The sequence below is a fragment of the Triturus cristatus genome, chromosome 4_2, assembly GCF_964204655.1.
Source record: "Triturus cristatus chromosome 4_2, aTriCri1.1, whole genome shotgun sequence".
Classification (NCBI taxonomy): domain Eukaryota; kingdom Metazoa; phylum Chordata; class Amphibia; order Caudata; family Salamandridae; genus Triturus; species Triturus cristatus.
Window position 1 is genome coordinate 737,003,478 of NC_140586.1, and position 15,058 is coordinate 737,018,535.

Below are 15,058 nucleotides of genomic sequence, written 5' to 3' on the forward strand. Positions count from 1 at the left end.
ACGCCTTCGCGATGGATTTATCAGGGTGTTCACACTCAGTCAATTTTAGACTATACAATACTAACGCTTCCATTACTTGCCCGTGTGGGGAAATATATTATCAGGTACTCAACCCGAAGTGACCATTCTTATCAGGTACTTTAATTAGAAACAAGCCATCCAAAACATCAGCCAGCTCCCATTGAGATGGGTCAACTGACCACAACTAATCTGAAACGTATTCGATGGTCAGCAGAAACTCTGCCAGAACCAATATTGCTAGCAAAAGAAATATTTGAAACAAAGATCATTCCCGGCAACAACTCAGTAGAGAATTGGTTCACCTTCACCAATAAATTATTAATTCCAGCACTTAAAATTAATTATGCACAGAAAGGAAAATGCTACTTACCAGTATGTATCTGTTCTTGGCATGTAGAGCTGCAGATCCACACACTAAGCATAGATCGCCATCTGGTGTTGGGCCCGGATGTTTGCACTTGTTTTTGTCTTGGAAAAGTCTTTGGAAGTCATGAGATAAGTGACTTCTCCTTTGGATGATAGTGCGCATGGGCATCGGCTCCATCTTCAGATTGTTTTTGGCCAGCAGGGAAATAAGTTTTGTGAGAAACAGAAAAGATGCCCATGTATGCTGTATCTAAATAAGATAATAGTGGAACAGATAAAGGTTGCCGGGGAGGTGGGTGGGCGTGTGTGGATCTGCAACTCTACATGGCAAGAACAGATGCATACTGGTAAGTAGCATTTTCCGTTCGAGGCATATGAGCTGCAGATCACACACTAAGCATAGATTGTATAGCAGTACGCCTCCTTAGCGGCGACCACCAGTATCTGTTGCTGTAGTTTGAAATAATGTTTTGAGTACAGCCTGGCCCACACTAGCTTGCTGTTTTGTTTGCACATCTACACAATAGTGCTTTGTGAATGTGTGCGGTGTAGACCATGTAGCTGCTTTGCAGATGTCATGTACGGGAATGTTCCCTAAAAATGCCATTGAAGCCCCTATCTTTCGGGTAGAGTGGGCTTTAGGGGGAACTGACAATGTTCATTTTGTTTTGTGATAGCAAATCTGTATGCATTTGACAATCCACCTTGCTATCCCAGATTTTGATATGGTGTTGCCTTTATGTGGTGGTGAGAAGGATATGAAAAGCTGTTTTGTCTTGCGAAAAGGTTTTGTTCTCTCAATGTAATAAAGCAGGGCTCTTTTGACATCCAGAGTGTGAAGAGCTCTTTCTGCGACTGTTTGTGGTTGCGAGAAGAACACTGGCAACTCTACAGACTGATTGAGGTGGAAGGGAGAAATAACTTTAGGGAGGAATTTAGGTTTAGTTCGTAGAACAACCTTATTATGATGTATTTGTAAGAAAGGTTCCTGAATGGTTAGTGCTTGGAGCTCACTAACTCTTCAAAGAGAAGTGATGGCCACCAAAAAAAGCAACCGTCCATGTTAAAAAACTGTAGCTCACATTTATGTAGAGGTTCAAATGGAGGACCCATCAGTCTTGTGAGAACTATGTTTAAATTCAACACAGGTGAGGGTGGTACTCTGGGAGGAATTATTCTTTTGAGGCCTTCCATAAATGCTTTGATGGCAGGTACTCTGAAAAGTGTTAAGTGTTGCCTATTTTGTAAATAGGCCGCTATGGCAGCGAGGTGCAACCTAATAGATGTATAAGCCAAGTTACACCTTTAGAGATGTAGTAGGTAACCTATGATGTGTTGGATAGACACATCTAGGGGATTGATGGCGTTGTTATGACAATATATAACTAATCTTTTCCACTTGGCTGCATAGCAGGCCCTAGTGGTGGGACGTCTAGCCTCCTTAACGTTCATACAGCCAGGAGGAAGGTTATGGTAACCAAATTCTAAGACCTCAGGAGCCAGATCGCAAGGTTGAGCTGAGCTGGGTCCGGGTGTCTGATCTCCCCACGGTTCTGGGTTAAGAGGCGTGGGGAGAGGTGCAGTTTTTGGTGCGGAACCACAGAGAGTTCCAGTAATGTGGTGTACCACGGTAGTGTTGCCCAAGTTGGAGCAACTAGAATGAGAGTCAGTGAGTGTTGCTGTAGCTTTCGCACCACCAATGGAATGAGTGGGAGAGGCGGAAAAGCGTACGCAAATCTGCCTGACCAATTCATCCATATCGTATTGCCTTTGGACAATGAGTGTGGGAATCTGGCGGCGAAGCTTGGGCATTTGGCGTTTTCATGTGTGGCGAAGAGGTCTATGTGTGGTTGGCCCCATAGTTGAAAAAATGATTGAAGAACTTGCGGATGACGTTCCCACTCGTCAATCTGTTGCGTTTGACAGCTTAACAGATCGGCTATGTTGTTTTGGACTCCCGGGACATGTTGGGCTAGGAGTAAAATGTTCTGCGGTACAGCCCATCTCCATATGCTTTGTGCTAGATGAGGGAGCTGTGGAAAATGGGTCCTGCCTTGTTTCTGTATGCAATACATGGCAGTCATGTTGTCCCTGCGGACTAGGACAGCCTTGCCTGATATTTGCTTTTGGAATGCCTTTAGGGCTAGGAATATGGCTAGTAACTCCAGGTGGTTGATGTGGAGTAATTTCTGTTGAGGAGTCCACCTACCCAGCATGGTGTGATGTAAAAGATGAGCTCCCTAGCCGGAGAGCCATGCGTCTGCTGTCAGGACAATTTGTGGAACGGTCGCCCTTTGGAAAGGTTTTTGGTGTTCCACCACTGCAGAGAGCGGTGAGTGCGACCGTCTACCAACACCAGATCTGTTAACTGACCTTAAGCCTGGTTCCATTGGCGTGCTAGGAACTCTTGGAGAGGACGCATCTGGAGTCTTGCGTGAGGCACTATTAATATGCAAGAGGCCATCATCCCTATGAGTTGCATGAACACTCGAGCTGGAAGAGTGTGTTGCGGTTGGAATCTGGTGAGAAGAGCTTGCATGCTCTCTATCCGGGCAGGACTGGGGTAAGCGAGCGCTCTTGAGGTGTCTATTGTGGCACTGAGGTATTGTTGCGTGTGGGACGGTTGCAGCTGGGACTTGGCGTGATTTATTGTGAACCCCAGGTCGTGAAGTTGTTGGATAGTGGCGTGAGTGTGTTGTATACACTGATTGTATGAGTTGGCTTTTATAAGCCAGTCGTCTAGACATGGGAAGACATGTATGTGTTGTCTTCTTAGGTGTGCTGCCACCACTGCTAGGCACTTGGTAAACACTCTTGGTGCTGTGGTGACTCCAAATGGGAGTACTTTGAATTGATAGTGCTGACCGTCCACTACAAATCTGAGATATTTTCTGTGAGCGCTGTGAATGGGAATGTGGAAATAGGCGTCCTTGAGGTCTAGAGTAGCAAGGAAGTCGCCCTGGGAAAGCAGAGGGAGGACCTGCTGAAGTGTGACCATATGGAAGTGGTCTGAGTATGTATAGGTTTATGGGTCTGAGGTCTAAAATTGGCCTTAGAGATCCGTCCTTCTTTGGTATGTTGGTGCAGGGGAACTGGTTCTATTGCACTTTTTTTGTAAAAGGGAGATAACCTCCTGCTTTAACAGTAACAAATGTTCTTGTGACATTGGACGGTGTTTGGGTGGTATGGTTGGGGGGGGGGTAGATGTTAGTTCGAGACAGTAGACTGATTGAATGATTTGGTGGACCCACCTCTCTGAAGTGATGTTTATCCAGGCAGGGAGAAATTAGTGGAGTCTTCCCCCGACTGGAGTTGAATGGTCGGGGGGGAAGTGGAGGGAAGTCATGGGGTAGGTGTGGCGGCAGAGCGGGAGTTGTTGTTTTTGCCTTTGTTGTTATTCCCCCTGTAGCCACCCCTTTGGTAACCTCTAGTAAAGGTGGATTGTGCTAGAGCTTTGTAAGAGGTGGAGGGGCTATCAGAGGAGTAGCCTTAATGGGTGCTTCTGAAGGATGAGCGACGAAAGGACCGTCTCGAAGCTTGTGATTGCAAGGCTCCCATAGATTTGGCGGTGTCTGTATCCTTCTTCATTTTCTCATGGGATACGTCTACATTGGGGCCAAATAGGTGTTGCTCATCAAAAGGCTGATTGAGTATAGAACTCTGCACTTCAGGTTTAAAACCGGATATACATAACCAGGCATGCCTGCGCAAAAGGACACTGGTGTTTATTGCCCTTGAGGCATTATCTGCTACATCTAGGGCACACCGGATGGAGGTGTTAGTGATGGTTTTACCCTCCTGGATGAGTTCACTGGCCCTGTTTTTATATCTGTCAGGGAGGTGCTGCATTATGGACTTATATACTGGGTCAGTAGGGGCAGCTTTAAATTTCTTTTCTATTCTTGGGTTGATGACCCGAGCCCTGACGGGGTCTTTAAATGTCTCTGGTGTGTGCTTAATGACCCCTTTAAGCATGGGCAGTGTTGAGGTGGATCTTTGTGTGGTATCAAAGGTGTCCATAAGAAAATCCTCCTCTACTGGGTCTGTATGCAGGGCCACCCCGTGGTATTGGGCAGCTCTGTGAAGGAGCTGGTTGAATCCAATATTGTCCTCGGAAAGGGGGGGGGGGGGGGGGGGGGGAGGAAGGGGGTGTTAAATATCATCCTGTGGGGTGTAAGGGACATCTGGGACACTAATCATCCCAGGGGTCAGGGGAGCCAGTAGGGGTAGGGTCCCCATGGGGTTGATCGTCTGCACCTCCCCCTGCATCATCTGAGGTGTTGTCATCATCATCTATTGGGGTAGGTGATGGTGTGGGAGAGTGATGTGGTGGTTGGAGAGGAGGAGGAGGAGGAAACTTAATGGAGAGGTAGAAAAGTCTCTCTTCTTTGGTGGCGGTGCGGGTGCAGGCATTTCTAGTGGTCTTTTCTTGATGCTGAGCCTTAAATGACCAGTCTTAGGATCCTTCATTAAAGTCTTTTGTGTAGGATCTTGACGAAACAGTTCATCTGTGGGAGACAGATCCTTCGGAGTCGAGGGTTTTGGTGCCGTATGTTTTTTGGGGCGTCGACTCGGTAGCGGTTCTAGGCTTGGAACCGTGTAGTTTTGAAGTGTCTTTATCACTGGAACCGGTTGTTGTTTTTTCGGTTCCAAGGTCTTTGGCTTGGAAGAATCGGGGCCTTTCGGTGGGCGTTTTTGAGTCGTCTCCGAGGGTGTTGTCGGTGCCGAGGAACTGGTGCTAGCCTTCGCCGCCGAGTGCTTCGATGTGGGAGCAGCCGTTGGCGTGGTTGAGGTCGAGAACGCCTTTTTCTTCGGTGACAGAGTTTGTTTTTCGGTACCGAGGGTAGGCTGACCCGAGCCAGAGTCGCCTAAAGGCTTAATAGGCTTCTTTACAGGGCACGAACGCAGGGCATGGGAAGCAGTGTCTGGGCATGCACCTGGGCCCGAAGGTGGAGGTGGTACTGAAGCCTTTTTTGACAGTGTCGGGGGGGGGGTATGGGTCGGGGTCGACGTCTGTACTCACGGCCCTTTGAGCTGGAGTGATGTCTTCGACTTTCGGAATCATCTGCTTCGCAGGCGCTGATGATGGCTTCTTCGACTCGACCCTGCTCCGGAACATCGACGCCCTCTTGAAAGATGTCGTCAGGGATCGAAGATGACGAGCGCGCCATTGTTCTTCAAGCTCGTCGGTCCCGGATGGTCTTTTTGGAAAACAAAAACAAGTGCATACCGGGCCCAACACCAGATGGCGATCTATGCACAGTGTGTAATCTGCAGCTCATATGCCTCGAACCATTTGTTTCTAGGTTTACCCTGTTTATGGATCACAACCAATGACACGAGCCGCTGGTCTGGCGGGAGCGACCCCACCCTCCTACTTACTCTCTTCTAACATAGCTCTCAAATGCAGGGCTATTTTATCTGGGCGCAGTTTATACAATTCAATCGGTAGGCCGTTCGGGCCAAGGGTCTTCCCTGACTGGAGGTTCCTGATCGCCTGAGCTATTTCATCATTGGTGATATTGCTCTCCAGGATGATCTTATCCTCCTCAGAGAGAGTGGGGAGGCTGATATATCAAAGTAGATCTAGGGAATCCTCCTCGAGTAAGGTTGTACTTGATTGATATACCGCGCTATAGTGTGCAGCAAATTCACTAGCAATTTTCGGGGGATCTGTGATTTTCACGCCTTCTTCGTCTATCAGCTCTGGAACAAGTCTGTCGGCCCTTTCTTTTTTATCCAGCCAGGCGAGTAGCTTCCCGGCTTTGTCTCCCCACTCATGCACTCTGCCGTCCCTCACCCATCCCCATGTTCTGGCCCTGTCGGTGGCGATACCTTTATACTCGTCTCTCTTCAATTGTAAGATATGTGGCGTTTCCTAAGTCACTTCGTCCTCAAGAGTCTCCTCCAGCCGGAGGATTTCTTTCTCTACAGTCACTAATTCTTTCTGTTTGTCTTTCCTGACTCCAGCAGTCAGGGACAGAGCCTGTCCCCTGATCACCGACTTGAACGCTTCCCATAATATTTGGGAGGGACTCAACCGAACCCTTGTTTTCCTAAAAGTAGTGGTCTAGGGCTTGCAAGAGCTCCTTTTGAACCACCAGGTTCCGTAGGAACCATGGACTGATAGGTGCTACCCTTCCCACCCGTGTATCTCCCAGGACCAACCTGACCCACACTGGGGAATGATCAGGGATGCCTTGCGCCAAGTGTTTAACCTCTTGGACATGGGTGAGTTGAGAGGCTGGCATAAGGAAGTAGTCGATTCGAGACAGGCTATTAGGCGCCCCCGAGAGAAAGGTGTGCTGGACTCTGTCCGGATGGAACGCCCTCCACACATCCGCGAGGCCAAGGGCCTCCAGGAAGTCGGGAAGCCATCAACACGAGGGGAATATGTCACGGGGGAGGTAGCGATCCAAGGAGCCGGAGGCAACTGCATTGAAGTCCCCACCCACCAGCAAGAGACCCTCAGGAAGCGAGAGCAGGAGGGCCCCTAAGTCTGGGAACATTTAGCTCTGTAGTCCGGGCGGGACATAGACTGACATTAAAGTTAGTGTGTTCCCCTCCCACTGCCCCGTGAAAGCGATGTATCTGCCCCACTCCTCCGAGCGCGTAGACTGTATGGAGAAGGGGAAGGAGTTCTTAAGCAAGATACCGACTCCCCTGGAGCCGGAAGTAAAGCCGGAGTGGGCCATCAGCCTTTACCCCCATCTGTTCAGCGCTTTACAGGTGCTACTTACCAGGTGAGACTCCTGGAGGAGCACCACATCTGGGGAGTGTTGTTTGAAGTACTGAAGGACTAAAGTACGTTTCACCTGGTCTCCTAGCCCATTTACGTTCCAGCTCAGTAGCTTTATACTCTTATCCCAATGTGTACCCATGAGAACTCTTCATTTGTAAGCATACCCACATGTGCCTTAGAACAGTTGTTGCCAATGTAACTAAAATAAATAAACCCCCCCAACAACCAACCCAATCACCCCCCTCCCTGCTTCCCTGCACTCTGGGCTTGAAACGGCCCATGAAATCAACTTGCAGAGTGCTTGTCACCCAATTTATAAACTAACAGTAGCTAAATGTGGGGAAAGATGCTACCTACGTTCCGTCCAGCCACCCTTTACTCATAGCAATATCTAATCCCCCGAACGGGGCAGTCACAAGTGTCAATAGTGGCAGGAGACATGAGACAGCGCAACCAGCCATAGTTCGCTCGGACTCCTTTAGTTGCCACCCACCACTTCATAGCTCAGTTCTGACCAGGGGGCGAAGCAAAATCCATGGCTCACCAAGTCTGGGACTGTATCACAGTCAGAGTTCCAAACAGGTCTAAATGTCAGCGAGCATAGTGTTCCTTCGTGTCTCTCCAGACCTCCAGCCAGTCCGCCACTGCCTCTGGATGATCAAAAAACCAGGTCTTGCAATCCGCTTCGACCCGGAGACGAGCCAGGAACAGCATTGCATACTTCAGTCCCTTATCTCTGAGTTTCTTCTTGACAACAAGAAAGGATTGTCTCTGTACAGCTTGAGTGAAGTCAGGGAAGAAAGATCTGACTGCATTTTCATATTTGAGCGGAGGCGCCACCCTGGCACTCTGTAATATCACGTCCCGGTCACAAAAGTTAAGCAGTCTGGCCAGTATAGGGCGGGAAGGGGTGCCAGGCTTCGGATGCCCCCCGGGACTCTGTGGGCCCACTAACACAAAGAATTGGGAGAGGCCCTTAGGGTTTAGGTGGTTGAGTATAAGATCATCAATGAAGAGATCAGCCGCTTGTTCCTCCACTTTCTCTGGCACCCCAATAATTTGTCCGTTATTACGTCTGGTGCGCCCCTCATAATCATCCAGCTTATCTTCAGCAAATTTTCTGAAGGTTTTCAGTTCACGAATTCCGTTCTGAAGTTGGGAGGTGTCATCGACGAGGCCAGCTGTGGTCACCTCCATTTGTTTGACTTTTTCGCTCATTTTGGTGATGTCCGCCCTGATGAGTGTCATCTCTACTGTGATTGCGTCCGTCCTCTGCTCCATCGATGTTCTCCCCCCAGTGATCACCTCCATGACATCTTTTAGGGTGAGCTCTGGGAGATCTCCCTCCGACCCCGCCGCGGGCCTGTCCCGGGTGAGCTGCTCAGAAACAGCTGCCTTCGGGCAAGTATATCAGTCCAATTTGTTCTGCTGTGTAAGTCTAGGGCCTTTCCCGCCCAACAACTTGTTCCAGCCTGGGGTGCTCTCCTCTCTTTCTCTTGGATCACACTGGCGTAGGCCGTGGCCCCTTCCGCTATTGAGTGTGGGGGGGGGAGTGTGTTGGGAGAAGAGGAACCCACCAACACGTTGTGACTCCAGATCTGGAGGCTTCAGAGGATAATGCTAGTGTCCCCCCCTCACCCCAGCACACCAGGACAAACAAGCGCAGACTGCGCGCACGGGCGCCACCAGTTTTTCTCACCAGCTGGCAGACTTCCCACACTGACGTCCCGGGAGAGAGCTCCCTATTTCATCCCCAGGGTATATGTTTGCAGCACCGCACGCAGCAATCTCACCTCTGGTGTGCACCTCTATCCCTGAGGTCTTATAGGCACAGGACCTGCCTTCACTGTCCAGGACTCATGGAAATCAGGCTGCGCAGGGCACCACACCGCCCCGGGAGGGCCAGGGGCGTTGCTGCAACTGGGCAGACACTCTCGGGGACTCGCAAGGTCCTCTTGTGCCACAGGGGTGCCTTCGGCCCTTCACACCCACAGCCGACTTTGCCGGTAGAAATCTCCGCTTCAGGAGGCCCGGCCACTCTGCTACTGGGACGCACACACCGTCCTCTGTCCAACACTCGCAAGACCGGGGGACTCACTGCAGCAGGGGCACCAGAGGGCTCCACGCCACTCTTCGGCGATGTAGGGGGTCTGTGCGAGGGCTAGGGAGGTTGAGCGGAGGTGTCTGGCGGGTTGGTGGAAGCTCAGACAGTGGTTGATGTATGCCGGTCCCTGGTCATGGAGGGCCTTGTAGGCATGTGTCTTGAACTGGCATCTCTACTGAATTGGGAGCCAATGGAGGTCCTGAGGTGGGGGTTAATGCGGGTTGTTTGGGGAGGTTGAGAATCAGTCTGGCTGCTGAGTTCTGTATGGTCTGTTGAGGAGTTGTACGGTGATACTGGAGTAGAGGGCATGTCCATAGTCTAGCCGGCTGGTAACTAGGGCCTGAGCAACAGTCTGGTGTTGATGAATCCATCTGAAGATTTTTCAGAAGGTGTGGAAGCAGGAGGAGGAGACTGTGTTAATTTGGCACTTCATGGCAAGTTAGCTGTTGAGGATGACGCTGAGGTTGCAGGCATGGTCTGTCGGTGTGGTACCGAGCTCAGGGGGCCACTAGTTGTCGTCCCACAGAGAGGAGTTCTTCCCGAAGATCAGCACACCGGTCTTGCCCGTGTTGAGATTCAGGCAGTCGGTCCTCATACAGTCGCCGAACTAGTCACTGCATTGCAGAAGTTAGTTCTAGAGGCGGAGGGGTCTTTGGTGAGCGAGAGGATGCATTGGGTGTCTGCGTAGGATATGATGTTGAATTTGTGGGTTTTGATGATGTCAGCGAGTGGTGTCACGTAGGTGTTGAAAAGGGTGGGGCTGAGGGACGATCCTTGGGGTGCGCAGCCGATGATGCTCTTTGGTTCGGAGGTAAAGGGTGGTAGGCGGATTCTCTGAGTTTGCACTGTGAGGAACGATGCGATCCACTTGAGGGTGCCTCCTGGGACTCTGATACAGTTGAACCTTTTGATGAAGGTGGGATAGGATATGGAGTCGAATGCCACTGAGAGGATGAGGAGGATCAAGACTGATGTTTCACACGGTCGAGGAGGGACCTGATGTGGTCAGGGGCGGCAATCAGGGTGGTCTCAGTGTTGTTGGGAACGAAAGCAGCAAGATTGGGGGGGCGGGGTAATGTTTCGAGTTCACTTTGGTCACCAAAGGGTTTCTTTAGGAGGGGTCTGAGCTCTACGTGTTTCCATCTGTTGGGAAAGGCAGCAGTGGTGATAGAAGAGTTGAGGATGCTGGCGAGTTGTGGGCTGATTTCTTTGGTTGCGAGGTTGAAAAAATGGTAGAGACATGGGTAAGTGCTGGCTTCGGAGTGGATAGAGGACATGATTGCTGTGGTGATCTGAGTTGTGAGTGGATTCCATGTGGAGATTGAGTCGCTGGAGGTTGTTGAGGTTGAATTTGGTGGGTTAGGGATCGAAGTTGTTGTAGATGGTGGCTATCTTGTTGTGGAAGTAGTCCAACAGGGTGTTGCAGAGTTCTTGGGAAGGGCGGACTGTTTTCTCAGTGGCTGGCGGGCAGGAGAACTCTTGTGATGTTGAAGAGGTTAGCGCTTGATTCAATACGGTTTTAGTGTCCTTGAGGCATTGGTGGTACTTGCTGAGAGCTGATTTGAAGGCAGTTCGGTCAGTGGTGTCTTTATTGGTGCGCCATTGTTTTTCTAGTTGTTTGCAGTTGTGTTGATGGTGCGGAGTTCTGGTGTGTACCAGCTGGCTTGTCTTGAGGATCTGCTGGCTTTATGCGGTGACTCTTTCCCCGCATTTAGTGATCTAGTTGGAGAACTTTCACAGCCTGTTTCAGATTTTATGCAGCATCGGGTTGGGATGGTGTAGAGGGCCTCTGTCCACTCGGTCTCAGTCACTTTGTTCCAGCTGCGGTGAGAGGAGCTAGGGGTCTTAGATGTGGTGTCCAGGGAGTATGTGATGGTGAAGTGGAAAGTGAGGTTGTCGGTCCAGGTGAATTTAGTGAAATGGCTGTACTTGACTGTCGTTGAAGATCGGGTTCAGCAAGTGTCCTGCGTTGTGTGTGGGGTCGGTGACCAGCTGGGTGAGGACGATGTTGCTCATGTTTTCCAGGAGGTTGGTGGAGTTGTCATCGTTGGGGGTTGTCGAAGTGGAAGTTGAGGTTGCCGAGTAGGATGTAGTGCTTGGAGTTGATAGCTAGGGGGGAGATGAAATCAGAATTGGCATCACAGAATCCGGGTCATGGTTCTGGGGCTCTGCAGGCAAGGGTGCCTCGGATGGTCGTTCTGGCATCAGTTTGGAGCTGGAAGTTGAGGGGCTCCTTGATCGGTGTGGTGTCATCTTTGGTGGTGGTGCATAGGAGAGTTTCCTTGAGGATGATGGAGATACCTCCTCCTTGTTTGTTGGTGCGGTCTTGGTGTATCATCTTATAGTCATCAGGCGTTGCTGAGGTGCGCCTGTCTTAAACAGTCAGTCACTGAGGTACGGGAATACATGTACTGAAGACCACCGAAGACTGGCAGCAATAACCGCCATCACTTTCCTGAACATCTAGTCGGCCAAGGTAAGGGACAAAGAGCAGTACAGCAAGCAAAGTGTTTTTGGTCCATCTTGAACTGTAGGAAACACCAGTGTAACTGCAGGACGGTTATACGAACTCCTGCAAGTCAAAGGATATTATGCAGTCTCCTGGGTCTAAAAGGGAAACAAGGAGCTGTGCAGCTCACCACACTGTTGAGTGGTCCCAGATATTCATCGGTCTTTCAACCCTGTGATTTTCTTATGGGTGGGAGGGAAAGTGAAATGAATGGTGGGAGGCCCTGGAAGTACCACCACCATATGTCTTCAACCAATCTCTCAATAATAATCTCGCAAACTGGAAGGGGTCCCCAGGAGACACCTTACTCTTTGTGTGTATGTAAGAAAATGTTTTTAAGAGCAGGCAGTGGTCCTAGGGACCACTGCCTGCCCTTAAAAAAATTAAACTGAAAAGTTTCATTTTTCTCTTTTAAATGCACCCTGTTTTCCTTCTAAAAAACGGGCTGCAAAAAAAAAAAAAGTCTGCTTTATTTAAAAGCAGTCCCAGACATGGTGGTTTGCTGACCCCAGCTGGCCATCGTCCCTGGGAGTGCTAGCCATTTCTAATGGGGACGCAAATTGCGACAGGTTCATTAATATTCATAAGGCATGCAATTTGCGACCTCATTAGGAATGGCTAACAGTGTCCGAGACACTGTGGTACATCCCGATTTGCGAGTCGCAAATTGGTGGGTTGTACATCTGGCCCAAAGTGCTTGAAAATGGACACACAAAAAGAAATGACTGAAACACGTCCCATCTTCTCACAGATGAAATGGGAAGCCTAACATCTCTAACCATGTAACTAAGCATTAAAGGACGGCTGTGGAGGGAATGGGGGAGGGGGCATGCTTTTGGTAACTAGGTTTGAAGGTGGCTGATGAAATGATCAATGCTATCAGCTTCTTCCCCCTGGCCATATTCATCCAACAATCCTCATGTGAGGGTCTAGCTGACAATGCAGCGTCCCCTCCTCCCCGAGATCCTTTCAATATGCATTTTAAGTCAATATTACATGAGTTGAAGATCAGGGGGCAGTCATAAACTAAACCAGCACAGTGTGCAGAACTATGCCAAAAAATATGTTTACTCTGCTTCTTTCGAAACATGTGCGTCCAATCTTGAGGGGAGGCGGGCACAGTCTAATCAACAAAAAGACAGCCTACCCCTGCCAGCTCTTACAGTACCTATGATGTACTTGTATTTCAGAACGAATTTCATTTTCAGAGATATACATACCACCACAAAAATAAATAAGTAAAGGCTTAGTGTGATATTCCATATGAGCTCTTTGAAAACTACACAAGATATAATAATCTAAGGTGAACAGGGCTAAATGTAGGTAATCCACCAATACCTAAGAAAAAATATTTCCTAAACATTGGCATAAAAATTCCTTACCCGCAGATAAGACAGTCTGTGTAGGCATTGTGCTTATAACTGATGGTTCTAGAGGATTTGGAAGGTATAATACATCCACTGGATTAATCGTGCTCTGATGAAGAAAAAGAGATTGCATATAAGTGCCATAAAAACATTAATGCTTATTTCTTAAACAAGATATATTAATGTAAGAGTAAAAGAAAAGATGGTCAGAAGAAGAACAACAATAAGAAGAACTATGCCATGAACAAAATATTGATTTGGCTGGAAAAACTTTTTATGTGTATTAAAATGTTTGCTTTACAAAACAGAACAAAGCCGATATCCCACAGCAAACAACTCCAAGTCTGAATGTTCAGTTATATAAGGTAATACAATCAAGCTTGCAAGGGTAAAACAAAATATCTACAATAGCTATTATCACTCCACAAGACCCACATAAATAAAATATGAAAAAATACTTCAATCAAAGATAATTTAAGCAATTATTAAATGGACAAAATTAAATCCACCTTATTCATCAGTGGTTCGGATACTGTTGTGGGTCTTTAGCTCCTCAGAACTGGACGAAAATGGAATAGCTTTTGACAAGCCTATTGTCATCATTCAAGGTGAGGGTCGTACATTAGCAAATGGACACAAAGTCACAGGCACACATGAACAATTCAAAAAGTCCGCCAGGGAGAGACATCATCAAGCAACCGTGATGGCTTCACAGTACCCAGGTTGACATACTGAATACCAATGGCTTCAATTTAATTTTGCTTATTCCCTCAGATACTGGGGAGATACTCTCCAAAGTGGAATTCCCCAAATTAGAAATACAGCACACACATGTATGCAGAGTATCAGGGTCCAGTGACATTTATATAGCCAAATAAATGTGTATGTTCATATAGTGTGAATCGACAAGAACAAGTTACTTACCTTCGGTAACGATATATCTGTAATAAACATTAGTTAGTTATAGATTCCTTACCTTAGAATTACCCCCAGGCGTCAGACTGGATCCGGAAAGTTTTATCGTCAACAGTACCTCTGCACGTTGGAAGGTGGCGTCGGTCGGCTCCGCGGTCGTTGTTGGCATCGTGTCGGGGAGGCTCAGGGGCGGAGGTGTTACAAAAGAAGGTGCAGGCTCTCAATCGTCTATTATAAAAATGTTCTCTGGACTTAAGGCACCATCTCTTATACCAGACACTACACTAGACGCCACACTCCCCCCCTGAGAGCGAACCTGATAGCTCATTATTAGACACACAAAAGAGCCTGAACCTTAATCATACGCCCTCGTCTATTGCCTCAAAGGAAAACTGCGCCTCTGTACAACCTGAAACAACTGTATCCCCAAGCGAGCAGCTGGATGACAAAAATGGCACAGGATTACTAGACCCTATCAATTTGCCTTCCAATTTACCTTCCAATCCAGCCCCCATGGAAGACGCCACCAGAATCATAGCTGATTTAGGAATAGCGGCACCTTCAGCTTCTGCTACCCTAATCATAGGCTCCGCTACGAAAAAATATGACCTGGGCAAAACTCCTAGCAACCGGCAGTACTAATTACATCCTTAGCCTAAAAGCTAATCCTAGTCACCAAGCTCTTTGGACTCCGAAGCTCAGTGGTGAAAACTTTTATTCTGTGTCGGACGGCTCTTTGACGACTACAGACGAAGATGGAACTAGCTCAAGTGAAGATAACAGCATTGATCCCTCCAAAGTCACTGGAACTGAGCAGTGCCAGAAAAAAATAAGAAACAAGACAAAAAGACGTAGCCAGCTCAAATGGGACTACTCAGACTCTCAGATGTTTTATCCCCTCGGTGAGGAAGCAGATCAGACTTCGCTCTGGAAAAACTTGAAAACTACACCAGAATCCATGGCAGAACCCTCTCTAGCCTCTACCCTAGCTTCAATCAAGGAATTCCAAGAAGAGGTTTGCTCCAATAATCGCT

The 15,058-nt window shown here is 48.4% G+C and overlaps 1 protein-coding gene across 12 annotated transcripts in view; it reads right to left on the reverse strand.

Moving 5' to 3' along the window:
* OSBPL9 (oxysterol binding protein like 9) overlaps positions 1 to 15,058 on the reverse strand; it is a 1,355,357-nt gene that overhangs the window by 564,616 nt on the left and 775,683 nt on the right. For all 12 annotated transcript variants that reach the window (XM_085602637.1, XM_085602632.1, XM_085602635.1 and 9 more), the window contains one exon: positions 13,125 to 13,218. In XM_085602637.1, coding sequence (XP_085458763.1) covers positions 13,125 to 13,218 — 94 coding nt within the window. The remainder of the gene's footprint in view (positions 1 to 13,124; positions 13,219 to 15,058) is intronic.